General features: G+C 42.6%; 1 protein-coding gene across 1 annotated transcript; it reads left to right on the top strand.

Annotated features, from left to right (window-relative positions):
- Positions 1–9,492: 9,492 nt before the first annotated feature.
- Positions 9,493–16,485, top strand: LOC310863837 (uncharacterized protein; the record flags this gene model as incomplete). Its single annotated transcript, XM_083772336.1, has 5 exons — positions 9,493–9,690; positions 11,133–11,234; positions 11,703–11,777; positions 14,329–14,389; positions 16,175–16,485. The coding sequence occupies 5 exons, from the start codon at positions 9,493–9,495 to the stop codon at positions 16,321–16,323; spliced, it is 585 nt and encodes a 194-aa protein (XP_083628462.1). The 3' UTR covers positions 16,324–16,485.
- Positions 16,486–16,917: the final 432 nt, after the last annotated feature.

Genomic DNA, 16,917 nt, shown 5'->3' with positions numbered 1-16,917 from the left:
CATCGTAGAACATAATTAATTGCATTCTTAAGAGTATAGGCTACTCAAAAAGCGCTTTACAATGGCTCATGCATTCATACATTGGGAGGTGGAGCAGTCAACACCAGCATCCTCACTTCCCACACCAATGATTTTTGATTTATTTTTATTAAGGATCCCCATTAGCTGGTGCCGTAGCAACCACCTAGTCTTCCTGGGGTCCACATAAGAATAAACATTACAGTGGACATACAATTACAATGCACATTTGTTAAAAGGTTAGTATTCAACTTACATTAGTTAGGATAAAATAAAAATAAAACATTCTAAGATTACAAGTGGGAGCGTGAAAACTAAAAAAAAACTAAAAACACACAACACTTCATCAAATGGAATTTTAGATGCTTTTTAAATGTTAATTTACTGTAAATGCAACAGAGGTTTCGAGGCAGGTTATTCCAAAGTGACAATGATCTATAACTAAATGATCTCTTTAGAAAATTATATTTTGGACAAGGTAACACAAGCTGCCCATTACTGGAACCTCTAGTGTCATGATCATGCACAGTATTACTAAAAACAATCTGTGAGTTTTACTACTCATGACTGTTTTGAACAACACAAGAGTTGTTAAAAGATAACCTATTCTCAACTGTAACTAAGCCAGGAGAGGCAGGCATGCATACGACTCACATTTGTTCTGAGAGGGAAACCCAGTACCAACTGTGCAGCCCTGTTCTGGACAACCTGGAGCTTCCTCAGGTCATCACTAGAGGCATATGACCATAGTCAAGATGACATAAAACTAGACTTTGAACTATCTGATGTAAAAGGGGACGGGCAACAAAAGAACAACGTTTCCTTGCAATACCAATATAGCTCTCTCCATTTTTAGAACAATATAGTTAATGTGGTGTGACCAAGACAGAGAGCAGTCAACCATCAACTCCAAGGAGTTTAGTACTTTCAACTTGTTGAACTGTAGAATTGCCCAGGTGTAAAACAAGCTTTGGGCTTGTAGATCACCTGTGCCTTGTACCCAGTACCATACATTTAGTCTTTGAGATCTTAAGGGCAAGTCTATTACATACTACCCATTCATGCACAACTTTTACTTCTCTGCTCAAGACCTCATTCAGTACATTGCAAGACGGAGAAGCATAATACATAGTCGAATAATCTGCATAAAGAACAGTTGTGGCATATTTTGTAGTCCAGGACAGGTCGTTAGTAAATATAGAAAATAATAAAGGTCCTAAGTAGCTGCCCTGTGGGACACCACATATACTCTAGACCCCTGCTACTGGATAGACTTCCATTTAGATACACCTTCTGTGATCTGGAGGACAAATAGCTTTTGATCCATTATACTGCTGAAAAATTAATACCATAATATTTAAGTTTCTCAACCAGTAAAGAATGGTCAAGCACATCAATTGCAGCACTAAAATCTAATAACACGGTGCCCAATGATCTATCGCTTTAAGCCAGTCATCAGTCATTTGTATCAGTAGAGGTAGAGTGGCCGGCTCTATAGGCATGTTGAGAATCTGTTAGAAGATTGTTTGATATGAAATACTCTTGAACTTGTGCATGCACCAACTTTTCCATGATTTTTCTCAAAACGGGTAAAATACTTATAGGTCTAGAATTCCCCTCATTAAAAGCAGCTTGGGTATCCTTAGATAAAGGAATAACTTTAGCCTCCTTTCAGATCTTTGGAAATAGGCCCACATCCAAACTGAGTGGAGCAACTCCCCTCTCTCTCTCTCTCCCCCCCTCTCCCCTCTCTCTCTCTCTCTCTCTCTCTCTCTCTCTCATTAGCAGGCAACAGTGCAGCACTAATACTATCTCTCTCTCTCTCTGTGTTTCTGGCAGACATAGGCGGACACGGACATTGCTGTTGCTCTTGGCCACATAGGTACATAGGCGGACACAGACATTGCTGTTCCTTGGAGTGGTTGCATCAGTAGTATTAAGGGGCACTGTTTATGGATAAGGAGCATGTTTTTCGGAATAATTAATTCTGGGCACTATGGGCGTGGCCTAACCCATCTTGGTGCCCTCATCAGAAAAATCTGATGACAGATAGGAGATGCTATGATACCAGCAGTCATTCTTAGCAATTTACTGTCCAGGTTATCTAGGCCTGCTAACTTACTATCAGGAAGAGAGCAGGCGCTCCACTTCACCTCCTTCAACCTGATGCAATTCAAATATACAACTTTTGTCTTTCATTATGATATTCTTAATACAGTCATTTGATTTAATGTTGTCTGAACTATTCATAGCCTGCCTTAGTTTAGACACTTAGACAAACTGCCTCCCCCTGGCCAGCCGGGGCGCCTGATGGAGGGGAAAGGAACTGGTTGGAATAACGTGTTCCTTCCACGCGCTACGTCCAACCAGGGAAACTCCCCCCTGTCAGGTGTAAAGGAGCAACTTGGACACTCAGGCAATGCAGGCATGAAGGAAGCATGAGTTCAAGTCCGTTGCTCTCCCCATGTCCCCCACATATGGGGACTAGGTTGGTGGAGGGTGTGTAGAGCCCAGGATCACATTAGATGATTGACACAGGGGTGAAAAATGGGTTACAAAATCGTGGGATAAAAAAAATATATATAAAAACCGACATAATAATCATTAAAATGATTTGCAATATCACCTGGCTTACTGAGAACAAATCCATTTGATTCGACAAAAGGTGTGCACACAGTTGACTTTCGACCCATGTAACCTTTGTTTAAAATAGTCCCTTTTGTCCGCCTTATGTTTTGCATGTCCGTCCGTCCGTCCGTCCGTCCTTCCGTCTGTGAACAGCTAATCTCCGGCACGTTTAACCCGGTCCATGCCAAATTTTGCACACACACTCCCTGGATGCCAACGATGAAGCTCTGCCCAAAACATTTCCAGAACGGCCTGTTATAGCGCCACCAGGAGGCCGCTTTGTGCAAAACAAGTTTTTGGACAGTACACCTACAGATTTTGTCTAAACATCACGCAAATTGGTACACAGTCTCTCTAGAGCCATTCAACAAAACAGGTCTTTCAGATTTCTCAGACTCCATCCTGATTGGCTAAGATTGGCTTCCAAAGTTTGCAGGAGTGCTCAGTTTCAAACAAAATGCTGCAAATCATGAACACATCTTGTGATTTCCGTGAAATTGTGCACGTACATTCCCACTAGGTCGAGGAAGAAATGCCACATGAACATTTTCAACTCAGCCTCATGGTGGCACTATAACTGGCCGAAAAGTGTTTTTACCTATAACTGCACGGATCTGTGAATAACTTTGTATGCCAACTCCCTAGAGGCCAAGGAAAAACCTTTGCCTGGAATTTTTCACATCTGCTTTTTATAGCACCACCAGGAGGCCGACATATGTAAAACACATTTTCTAATATTACTCCTTCAGACTTTATCAAAATTTCACGCAAATCGGTACACATGCTCTCCATGCTCTCATAATCCACCCTCATTGGCTACAATTGGCTTCTAAACTTTTCAGGAGTAGCCCGCTTTGTACCCGTTTTGTACAAATCGCCACAACTACTCAACGCAGCGTCCGATTGTGGTGAAACTGTGCATGCATATTCCCACTCTTTGGAAGAAATGCCACTTGACAGTTTTCAAATCAGCCTCATGGTGGCGCTACAACAGGCCAAGCCGCGTCACACGCACACGCACGCACACGCACGCACACACACACACACACACACACACACACACACACACACACACACACACACACACACACACACACACACACACACACACACACACACACACACACACACACGTTTATATTGCTCCTAAACATTTTGCCAAACATCACACACACACACTCCTATCCTCCTGGTGGAGACCTGTGCCCAGAAGGGCACTTTTTCTAGTTGTTTTGTGACTTGATTGCGTAAAGAACAATATTTACTTGCTGGGACCAGATTACATAAATTACCATATGTCTTACGTCATCATTTAGAGCTAGTCATACGTATACTATATACATAATCAGTAAAATAAAATAGCTAATTGTGCCTGATTTGCTGGGACCAGAGTACATGGTGAGTGTATATGTATGACTAGCTCTCAATGATGACGTAAGAAATATGGTCATTTATGTAATCTGGTCGCAGCAAACCAGGCAAAATTTGCTGTTTTATTTTCATACGCATCAAGTGGCGGGTTGGCTGGCACGGTTTTTGGCGCAAAGTAACCACAGTATACCGCTAATCAATTTACAACTACATATATATGTATATGTATGACTAGCTCTCAATGATGACGTAAGACATATGGTCATGTATGTAATATATCTGTGCCTGATTTGCTGGGACCAGATTACATACATGACCATATGTCTTACGTCATCATTGAGAGCTAGTCATACATATACACACCATGTACTCTGGTCCCAGCAAATCAGGCACAATTTGCTATTTTATTTTCATACGCATCAAAAGTGGCGGGTTGGCTGGGACGGTTTTTAGATCATGTATATTTTAACAAATGTGAAAGTATTATTACAGAAATTGAAGTTAGAGACACCTATTACTCTGATCATGATTTAGTATTAATATCACTATATTCCAAGATGAAATACATTTAAAACAATTGACAATTTAGAATAAATAATAGAATAATTATACTGTATAACATATTTTAATTCAGTATATATACCTTTTCTTTCATCACATATCAATGATTTATTTTTCTTTAAAAAACTAAAAAGGGATCCAGAATATATCTAAATCGATAAAACTGTATTTCTTATATAGATAGAAACTTGAACCATACTTAATAATACTAGGTGTTTATATGCATAAAGTAGGTAGGTAGCAAATAGTTACACCTAATAATTAGACATTTCAAACGTTCCTTCACAGACATACTGAGATTTGACAGTTTACAGCGGTCGAAAGTACTTGCGCGCTCTGCTTGCGCACTAGTTGGCCATTTATGGCCTACTAGTGTGCAACAAGCAAGTATGCACTCGACAGAGTGCAGTTCTAGTTATGTCTGTCATCAATTGATCCAGAAATCACTGAGGCTTTTTCTTGGCCCTGTCTCTTTATGTCATTAGGGTTCTGAGACTCTGGTCAAGCCATAGGGCCGACCTATTTTTGACTGTAAACTTCTGTAAAGGAGCACGGTATAGCCTCTGTCCCAGGCTTACTCATCTGTAAAGGAGCACAGTATAGCCTCGGTCCCAGCCTCCAGGCTTACTCATCTGTAAAGGAGCACGGTATAGCCTCGGTCCCAGGCTTACTCATCTGTAAAGGAGCACGGTGTAGCCTCGGTCCCAGGCTTACTCATCTGTAAAGGAGCACGGTATAGCCTCGGTCCCAGGCTTACTCATCTGTAAAGGAGCACGGTGTAGCCCCGGTCCCAGGCTTACTCATCTGTAAAGGAGCACGGTGTAGCCCCGGTCCCAGGCTTACTCATCTGTAAAGGAGCACGGTATAGCCTCGGTCCCAGGCTTACTCATCTGTAAAGGAGCACGGTGTAGCCCCGGTCCCAGGCTTACTCATCTGTAAAGGAGCACGGTGTAGCCTCGGTCCCAGGCTTACTCATCTGTAAAGGAGCACGGTATAGCCTCGGTCCCAGGCTTACTCATTTGTAAAGGAGCACGGTGTAGCCCCGGTCCCAGGCTTACTCATCTGTAAAGGAGCACGGTGTAGCCCCAGTCCCAGGCTTACTCATCTGTAAAGGAGCACGGTGTAGCCCCGGTCCCAGGCTTACTCATCTGTAAAGCCTCAGTGATTTCTGGATCAATTGATGACAGACATAACTAGAACTGCACTCTGTCGAGTGCATACTTGCTTGTTGCACACTAGTAGGCCATAAATGGCCAACTAGTGCGCAAGCTTTCGACCGCTGTAAACTGTCAAATCTCAGAAGATCACAGGATCTATTGAATGTGAAGGTAGCCTACTGGGGGAAGGCTTATACTGTATGTATACAGTAGGCTCAATATGTTTGTCACATTCAATAGATTCTGTGATCTTTTGTGGCTAGATGTAATTTCCTGGCGTTTATTAGGACTATAGTAAACCATAAAAAAATAAATCACCATAAAATTGTGTTAAAAAATACATATTTAGCCCCATGCTCGAATGCCCCCGCCCCCTGTCAAAAACTGCTAAAATCCCTAAAACGAAAGAAAGCAGCAAATGAAAGAAAATTAACACTCACCTTTTAGTTTCTCTAATAACAACCTAAAACATGAACCTTGGTTGAAAAAAACTAAAGTTGTCCTTTAAATCGTTTAAATACCTCTACATTTCACATGCAAATATTATACTTTCACTACAATTATTAGTTATTACTAGACTACTATTACGTTGTATTGTACTACTTAAAACTACTGTTGTATTATACTAGGCGGGTTGGTCCTAAGGCTACTGTTAATTTGCGTATTTATTCTGAAACTTAACCACTTGTAGAGCATATTACATTGTGATAGGCTACTGCTAGGCAACTTTTACTTTAGTGTAGCCCAGTGGCATATATGCCTGTAGTTCTATGTAAATCCACCAGGTGACACTGTCACTTTAAGAGTGCCATGTTCTTGTTCTGGGGGTCAAGGGTTACACTGAAAAACGTCTTGAATAATAAGAAGCAACCTGTATTTGTGGGGATTCTTTGAGAAGATCTTGATGGTAAAAATGCAATACTTGCATTGTATATTTTCAGATACAAATGTAAACACATTCTTGATGCAGTATAGTATGAGTGTATTTCCAGATGATTAAGAATACATGTTGTTGATGGTTGCAGATTGTAAACAAGAGGTGAAAGCTGAACTATATCATATCAACTTGGTTGATATGAGTTTTTGTGTCTTTGTACTGTAAGTACTGCTTCTTTGTATTTGTATTTCTAATTCTACATTAAGTAAATTGTAAGGTTGATCTCTTTATAGAGGTTACTATAATGTTGTGAATGTAATGTGTTTCTCAGTGGAAAAGGGTGAAGCTTGGGAGACCAGTGTTTGCTCAGTGTTAGCCCTCCAAGCAGAACCCAATGGTACTGAAGTTTCTGACATTTTGTTCGACCCAGTCCATGGGGTCCTGTTGCACCACGCCACCTGGTACACAGCCATTCTTAAACATAAACAACGTGTTTAGCGCCTGGCCGCGCTCTGTGACGACGTTTTTCCTTGTGAGGCTTTCTGAATATGTGAAGTATAAGTACCCATACATGCCGCTGCGAATATCTCCTGTGGCGCGGAAGCCGTTAAGTATTTTTAATCTATGTTTGCCCGATTTGGAAGCTTGGATTAATCTCTTCCTTCCTTGTTTATTGACACCTCATTGTACCGCCTATCTGGCTAGCTAGTGGCGCTATAGCTATGACAGAGCAGATCAGAGGCAGGGACGTAGCCGCACAAGCCAACCGCACACCGGGAGGCGGTACAATAAACGGTGAACAAACAAGAAGAAATAAAGCGACCAAATCGGTCAAACAAAGACTAAAAATACTTAACGGCTTCCGCGCCACAGGAGATATTCGCAGCGGAATGTATAGGTACTTAAAGTTCCCGAATTCAGAATAAAGCAAACAAAAAAAGGACGTCAAACGGCGCAGATTCTATTTTAGAGAGAATGTGTACTTCCGCGTTCTGGAATTCCCATACGAAAATATAGTTCTGACCAGGGACCCAACATAAAACTCATCAAAATTTCAGAAAAGCTTTATGTAGGGTCCCGAAAGGGGCTAGCTCAGTGTGTGAGTTGGCCATTCCTCATACACTGTTTGTGGTGAGTTTTAGGTTTAACTCACAATTAATGTCATTTTATTTGTTTCATTGAAATGGAATATCTCATTTCATTGTGGTATCTTTCCTCTTTGTTTTATTCTAGATAGTGCCACTACCGTATTTTGTTTAGATTTATTTTATGTTACAGGCTTGCATGCCATATTTGCCAAACTGTGGCATTCTTTACACCAAAAAGATAAACCAACACCAACTTCTTGGGAAATAAAGAACCCCAATATATGTCTGTGTCCTGTGCCCTATTTGCCAGGTTACATTAGTGAAAAAAGTATTTCATCAAACACCACTGACTTGTAATATTGCAAAATCCTTTATTCTCAACATTTTTAAAGCGTTATTTAGTTTGTAATGTTGATGAATTAAAAACAATATAGGCTTTTGAAGGCAGGATTGTGAACCCAATACTGCCACCAGCTGGCGGAGTCAGGTTAAGCCCATTCAGCCCAGAGCCGGACTCTGTGCTCTTTAAATTCCTGAATAAAATTAAACAGTTAGCAAGTCGAAAAACACCCAGTCGGAAAACAATCTGTGATATGTCTTCTATTATATTCCTGGGCCGATTATATGACAAAAGTCGCTATCGTTCATAAATAATGTTTGTTTACAAGATGTCCAGCGGTCTCCCATCCAGAGCCGAAGAGTTTGATCAATCCTCATGGGGGCCCGTCCCCCCCCCCCCCCCCCCCCGCAGCCCCGCCTCCCCGCACCACCCCCGTCCCCCCCCCGCCGCAGCGCGGAAAAAAATAAGTTGTTTTCACTGGTACTTTTAAAGCAGCTTCTATAGGCCAATGTCCAAGCCAAGGTGAGGACTTTCAGGACTATATTATTTTTATTATGAGAGAGAGAGAGAGAGAGAGAGAGAGAGAGAGAGAGAGAGAGGGAGATATAGAGAGATACGGAGAGAGAGAGAGAGAGAGATCATAGCTGGCGGCGGGTGCGTTTTACCTTTTGGTAGGCTACAGAATTGCGTTGGGGGGGACTGTCGCGGCCGAGCGAAGCGAGGCCGCCGCCGCGGATTTATTTATTTATTTATTTCCCAAATGGTCTAAAAATGAGTTCTTTAGCATACTTTTACCAATGAATTAGCCTATACACAGACAGCGACTGATCAGCCTATTTTGGACGATATGGGTCTTTTCTCGAGTCAGTGTGTAGTCTCACTAGTCTTTGGTGAATTCTTGATCAGTGTGGGCGCGTTCGGAAATAGCGCACTGAGCCCACTGTGCAATGCAAACTAATAGGCGAGTGTGCTCCGGTGTGGTATTTCCGAACGCGCCCTTTATGTCACGCCTCAAGAACAACTACAAAAGAAACCCGATTAGCACTTTTTAACACCTCTTGGACGGCCGGTGTCTCTCAAGACAGACTGTTGCCTGAGGAACAACAGGGGAGGCGCTGTTTTCCCGAATATTTGACGATGGGATTCTCAGATTGCCGGCGGAGAGGTCCAAAATGTTCGGAATTCCCAGAAAATATGTAATGTAAATGTAAAATGTCCACGAAAATCTTCATGGGGGCCGAAAGGGGCCCTAGGATTCTTCATGGGGGCCATGGCCCCGTGGCCCCCACAGACTCTACGTCGCTGCTCCCATCCATGTATTCATCGAACTTCCAGTGTGAGTTTTGGCACATGGGGGCGTGGTGGGGTGTCATGGCGCAGCCCCGGCGTCCAGTCACGTGACACCATGACGTTGCGTCTTTTCCTTCTCTAAGCTTTCTTGGAGAAGACAGGATGACGAGGAGACTTGTTGCGTCCACGTTGTTCCTGCTGAGCGCTGTGCTCTGTGTCAGAGACACAGCAGCACAATTAAAAAACTATCATGATCTTCATGGTGACCTCAAGACGTATGTGGACCGGGCCATCGTGGCAGGGAACGAAATACTGGACTACGGCCATCTGAACTTCGAAGGAATCGGTCAAATAGCGGAGGTGACGTTGTTGCATTATGTCCTATAATATTGTATACAAGTGACTTGAATTTAAAGGGGTATTTCATTTTAACGTCTACTCAGACTTATGTGAACATCCCGGGCAGTTCTTAAGTTGCTTGATTCAGTAATATATATTTGATATTAATTTTAGCTGCCCCGCCCCCTTCCTATACAAACCCATCATAACTTCAAACTCCATTTGACCATGATATATTCAACAAAAAATACATTTCTTCTGCTGACTGATATTGTCCCTCTAATACGTGAGGGGGTGTGGTTTTCATTTACAGTTTTCATTTATTTTGTATTATTATTTTGGAAAATAACCTCCTCCAGCTCCTCCTCCTCAGAAAATCAAAAATAATAATTAAAAATAAATGAAAACAGTAAATGACAAACCACGGCCCCCTCACGTATTAGAGGGACAATAGGCTATCAGTCAAAAGAAAATAGGTTAGTGTTTTCGATGAATCTATCATGGTTAAAATGGAGTTTTAAGTTATAATGGGTTTGTATAGGATGGGGCGGGGCAGCTCAAATGCATATCAAATATATAATTATTAATTACTGAATCAAGCAACTTATAAATAACTGCCAGGGGTGTTCACATAAGCCTGAGTAGATGATGGAATGACCAAAAGGTTTTTTTTAAGTGAAATATCCCTTTAACCATTCGCTAAGGGCTGTGCTTCTGTCACCCATTGTAATTTGTGATGAGTGATGACACACAAGAAAGGTTATAACTGAGCAGGTGAGACGAATAACCATCTAAGTCCATAATGTATTCTGTCTGACCCCTCCCCCGAAAAGGCCTTTTTGTCCTGACCATCATCTATACACCATGGATAATTACTATGGACGTTATTCGTCTCAACTGCTCATGGTCTAGGCCAGGGGTGGGCGAGGGCCAAAATATTTACACACTCACACCACAGGGCCACAGTGCATATTACTGTCGTAGCAAAAATAGCCGATCTACAAGCTCAAAACATGGTTTTGACTTTTGAGCTTGTAGAATAGCTATATTTTTGCTATATTTGAATTGAAAACCTGCATTTTCTTTGTTGCTATTTTTGAATTGGAATCCTGAAAAGTAACCTTTTTTAATTTAATTTAGTTAGTTATGTTAACTTTATGAACTGTTAACATAACTATACATTAGACACAAAAAGACAATAACATTTTAATACTAGTCATTAAGTACTAGTCATTTAATACTATAGTCATGAAGTAATTAAAGCCGATTTGGAATTGTAACAGCTGAAATCAATACTATATCAGTATTCTGATACCAACATGCGGGCCGCATTAAGTGAAGGTGGCCCCCGGGCCGCCAGTTTCCCACCCCTGGTCTAGACATCATTGTAGCACATACAGTGTTCATGTCCATCCTGAGAAGATAAATTGATGCTTTTTGGTTCATTTCTTGTTCTCTTGCAGATCTCGTCACACCGAGTGAGAATAGACGTCCGTTTACGAACAACGACCTGTGGCAAGGCCAGCGGATCTGCTACACATCGCTCTGAGTGTCCGTTCAAAAGGGTACGTGTGTGAAATAGTGTAGATCTGTATATACATCAAAAGGTTGCGTGTGTAGGGCGCCCGCTGGCCTAGTGGTCCAGGCGCATACCACATATATAGGCTCTGGCCTGACAGCGCGTCACACGCTCGAGTCGACCTTTGCTGCATGTCTCTCCCTCCGTCTTTCCTGTCCGTATCACTGCAACTATCAATAAAGGCACAAAAGCCAAAAAAAGGGATGGGGTTTCTAGCTGTGTCTGTTTGAGAATTGTGCTATTGTTGTGACGGTCATGAAATGAACTAGTTATTTCCGCAGTGAAGCAGTTTGATTTTCTGCCTGGATTTTTTTTTTTTTTTAGCAATTTGCGTAAAACATTCTACACACAATCTATAGACCATTATCTGAAATCCCAGTTGAAGAGAAGTTTGAATGACAATTTGTAAAATAAATGAGCTCTCACTGTCTGTGTCTGTCTGTCTGCCTGCCAGCTCAAGGTACAGTGCATGGTGTGTGGCTGGTGTCCAGACAAGATCGACTGTGTTCGCAGACGTTTCGAGCAACAGGTCAGCTCCATATATGGATAAAGAGTGGCAGCGGGGGAAGTGTCTTGAATGCACAGGGTTTGATGAGGGCCCAGGTAGGGCCGGGCCTTCATTTTCGGGCCTGTTGAGAACTCTAGTTTTCGCCGGCTGCCGGGCGCTGCTGCACTAATAACTTTGGGGCGGGCCCGTCTAGAGTTTGAATGGACAGGTATATCAGTCAAAAGGGAGACATCGAGGATGCATGGGGAAGGATCAACATATGGATATTATATCCATATACTAATATTGATGACATCAGGGATCTCCATATATGGGCTTAATTGCGACAGCAGGTCACATTTACTATAGATCCCTGATTTACTATCATCCCTGATGTCACATGATGTCACAAGACCTGGGCACCATACATGGGTGCTTTCCCCTTGTATTGGCTGACTGACTGACTGACTGACTGACTGACTGACTGACTGACTGACTGACTGACTGACTGGCTGGCTGACTGACTGGCTGGCTGGCTGACTGACTGACTGACTGACTGACTGACTGACTGGTTGACTGACTGACTGACTGACTGACTGACTGACTGACTGACTGACTGACTGACTGACTGACTGACTGACTGACTGACGGGAAATGCACGATTCCATAGTTATTTATTATCATCATCGTTATTAGTGTGGTTGCCCAAAGGGCAACAAGACTATAGTTATTGTCACACTTCTTTTTTTCTTTTTTTTTGGAGTAACCTACCTAACTTCTGCTGTGATGACTTTGCATAACGTTTCTAGTAGCAATTGGCTGTTGTTGGTTACGTAACCAATCTATGGTTTACTATCGGTTATAAAGACATAAATTCCCTTGCATGGGCAGAAGACCAAACTATTCAAGTGTTATAGAAAATTTCAAATTAGGGAGGGGCCTATGTAAGAGACTGCGGCAACCACAGTTTGCAATTTTTGTTATTATTATTATTATTAATATTATTATTAGAATTTCGCACTTCTTAGTATTGCACTGCACTGTACTGTACTGTACTGTACTGTACTGTACTGTACTGTACTGTACTGTACTGTACTGTACTGTACTGTACTGTACTGTACTGTACTGTACTGTACTGTACTGTACTGTACTGTACTGTACTGTACCTTATAGGCTAGTTACAGTAGCTAAGCTACCCACTTAAGCACCCTGACCACTGCAACAATGACATTTGCACCCCTCCCCACCCCAAGGATGGCCTATAGGTGAGGAATGTTGTTTTTCCAGTTCTAGATGGGAGATCATTAAGATGCTGATTCATCCTTACTTCCTTCCTTTCAAGCAATGGAATTTAATTGAATGCCTGGAAATGTACCATTGTTTTGTCTGTAACTATAGAGTTTTTTCCACTTTTGATCTAAGGGGGCAAAGAGGTTGATTTAGGGGGGCAAACACCCCCTTTGCCCCTCGTGGCGCCGGGCCTGCAAATCCAAAAGTAGTGTGAAATGCAGCCTTCGGGCCTTGCAAATCCAAAAGTAGTGTGAAATGCAGCCTTGTGGTCTTGTGGAGCTGCTTGATCACCTCCTCCTCCTCCTTTCCCCAAATTGCCAATCCCAATAAATCCAAAAGTAGTGTGAATACTTCCACAGCCTCATTACTAAAGGATCAACTATCTATCAGTCTTCTCCGAAATCTGTCAATCTTTGTCAACTCAGCACGTGTTGACAACGCAATGTAAACAGAAACAGAGTGTCACACCAAAAGTGGTGACCTATATAATCCTGTACATTACAATCAACACGTGATCCTGCATGACATTAAGGGGTAAGAAACCATCCCGGTCGCGTGGTTCATGTAACGCGTGTGTTACTGTGAAGGACTGGCCCCATTAAGTGAACGCAGTTGGCGTAAGTAGACGCCAACATGGCGATTTTGACGTAGGCTGTTGAGCTTGCGCAAGAATGTGTTATTTCATATAAATGGGTATTGTACTGTAAATATGACAATTGTATGAATGCAAAGTAGTGGTTGATGTCTGGACAGGCATGCTGTTAGTGTTGTGCATGGTGAGATGTGTGCAAACGGTGTGGTTTGGTAGGAGAAGACAGACAAAGGATGAGGTGTTGCGCTGTCTCTTAGTGTGGCAGGATTATTATTATTATTATATTTTTATCATCATCATCATCATTATGATAACCTCTATAACAGTGGTTCCCAAACTTTTACATGTCAAGGACCCCCAAACTGACACTAATTAGCCCACGGAGCCCCATTTGAAGAGATATGCCAGGGACCCCCATAAGAGAAGATTTTTACGGTTCTAGCAGTGATTCTCAACCGGTTTAATTTCAAGGACCCCGAGTCTACGGACCCTCATTTAATTTAAAATGTTAATTTAATTCTGAGAGTCTACAAATGGAATTTGTACACATTTGTACACTCTCAGAGTTACAGACCCATAAGGGTCCATTTGGTTACAAACTATCATTTAGCTGGGTACCCCCTGGACCTCCCTCAAGGACCCCTGGGGGTCCCCGGACCCCACTTTGGGAACCACTGCTCTATAACACGTTGTCATCTGGTTGTGTTTCAGCGTCGTGCTCGGTGGAATGAAATGTGTAAGAATGCCCCTCCTGGACCGCAAACATGTCAAGGTGAGATGGCAGAGCTTTAGCCTTGATGTCTGACTGTACCTCTGTTTACATTTATGACTAGGGTTGTCCATAGGCGGAGCTTGAACTTGACGCCTAGGGGTGCGACAGCTTGGCGAACGACACCGATTTCTTTGACCTTTATTTTATTATTTTAGCGTTTTTAATAAAATGCCCTAACCCCTAAAAATGAGTTATTTAGGTAGTACAGCAGCTCACACACATACACATGCACTAGAGCCGTACAGCGAGTCATCATATCATGATAAGAGAGATGATTACAAACTACAGTCAGAAGTTAAGTTTAAAAAAAAGTGGGGTGCAGTGCCCCCCCTGCACCCCCCAAGCTCCGTCCATGGGGTTGTCCCGATCACGTCATTTTCAAATGATCGGAATCGGATCGGGAGCCAAAAAACGTGATCGGGACATCCCTAGTATCAACATTATATCATGATATTAGACTGGAAATTGTCTGTGATTTGGGATATTGGACTATTGTGATATATGGCTTAAACGTGTTCTTTAAAATATAAATATCGGGAAAGATCGGTATCGGCAGACGTTCAAAATCAAATTATCGTAAACGGAACGGGAGCAAAAAGACGTGATCGGGACATCCCTAAAGTATTCAATCTGTGACTGGACCGAAAGGTCAATCCAGAGAAAAAGGTGAACCCGGACATGGGCAGAGTTAATGGGGGTGCAGGGGAGGCACCGCACCCCCCTGGCAAAAGAAAGTTAAAATAATAATCGGTGACCCCCCCCGATTTAAGAGACCGGCATCACTATGGTTACAAATCTGCCGTAAAGCAAGTCGTCTTTGGGTGACTAACGTGAGTTGTTGTGACTCTTATGTACATGCTGCTGTGTTGTTATCCTGCCGAAGCTTTTCAGTAAACTTTACTATTTTGATTATAACCATTGTGTGGACATTCGAGACATAATTATTACAAAGATGCCCCTCTGCAATGAACTAGCCTATATTTCCACAGTTTTCTAAAGTGAACTATAAGGCCTCAATTACACCTATACATCTAACATACAACAATGTTGTATGATAGGTGTCATGGCCGCCCCAATGCATTTCCAATGGAAGTCACATGGTTTGACACAATTTTTTTGTTTGATGCGGGGGAGGGGGCCACAGCCATCAAACAAAACGTTGTGTCAAACCATGTGACTTCCATTGGAAATGCATTGGGGCGGCCATGACACTTACAACTTGCTTACATCTTGCATGCAACATTGTTGTATAGGTGTAATTGAGGCCGGCAACACAGTAATCTGCAGGTAAATGTTGTATCTTTTCTTACAGGGGTTTGTGGATTATTACCTTATTTTCCTAATGTAGCACAAAATGAGTTGCGATTCCCAGGCAAAGTCCTTATTTTATTCAAACAAGGCATCTCCCATATAGTTACATCAGGTGTAACAAAGTCATCTTTCCATAGTATATAGCACATTAAGGCCAGGCCAAGCCTGTCCATCATGGTCTCCTCTGTTCTCTGACTCCCAACCAATCTCCCTCAACTCCTCTGTGTCCCATCTCTTTATACATCTATAGCCTAACATGCAGCCATAACATGCAGTGGGTGTCACCTTTGTCCCTGTGTGTGTGCGTGTGTGTGTGTGTGTGTGTGTGTGTGTGTGTGTGTGTGTGTGTGTGTGTGTGTGTGTGTGTGTGTGTGTGTGTGTGTGTGTGTGCGTGTGCGTGCGTGCTCGCTGCTGTCCTAAATAACAAATGTGTAGGGGTTAGGGCATTGTATAAAAACGTCTAAAAAATTGCAGGACATTCGCCCGGGTCAAGTGAACCCAGACTGGAGGGTTACTCTGGACAGAAAGGTGAATCCGGACTGAAGGCTTACTCTGGACAGAAAGGTGAACCCAGACTGGAGGGTTACTCTGGAACGAAAGGTGAATCCGGAGTTCCGGACTGAGGGCTCCAGGGGTAGGGCCTGACACGCCTATGGCTTCTCCTTAGCCCCTTTTCGGATATTTGGACAGGAAAAAAATGAAAATGATGTTTGTTATGTATGTACTGTATGTCCAACATTCCGAAAATAAAACTGAACTGAACTGAGAGCTGTTTGACCTGGTGGATGCACACATCAATGCATGAGTCATTCCATAGTTGAAGGAAATTTACTGCCCCCCCCCCCCCCCCCCTGAAATGTCAAATAATAAAATACTAAATCATGCACTTGTTGTGTATAAATTATTAGAATTTCGCGGCCGCTCATCCCAGAGTTACCTTGCCGCGCACTATGGGAAGAAGGAAATTGCGGGAGTTGACTCCACATGTAGTAACGGATGGGTTATTAGTTATTATGTGTCCTTATTAGTGTAGTGTAGTCAACACTTTATGGCTCATACACACTGCCCGGTATTTGGTCCGATTATGCTGTCGGGGAGCATTTTTGGAGTTGACCGACAAAACAGCTGATCTGACGTTAAGCGGTGCCCAAAAGGTAGATCAGGATCTACCAGTATAGATCACAAAGGCTTTGCAGGTAGACCGCATGACATGGCCC

The sequence above is a fragment of the Protomyctophum parallelum genome (assembly GCF_964188405.1).
Source record: "Protomyctophum parallelum genome assembly, chromosome: 1".
Classification (NCBI taxonomy): domain Eukaryota; kingdom Metazoa; phylum Chordata; class Actinopteri; order Myctophiformes; family Myctophidae; genus Protomyctophum; species Protomyctophum parallelum.
Note: the sequence above shows the minus strand (reverse complement) of the source record. Positions and strands in the feature narration are given on the sequence as shown.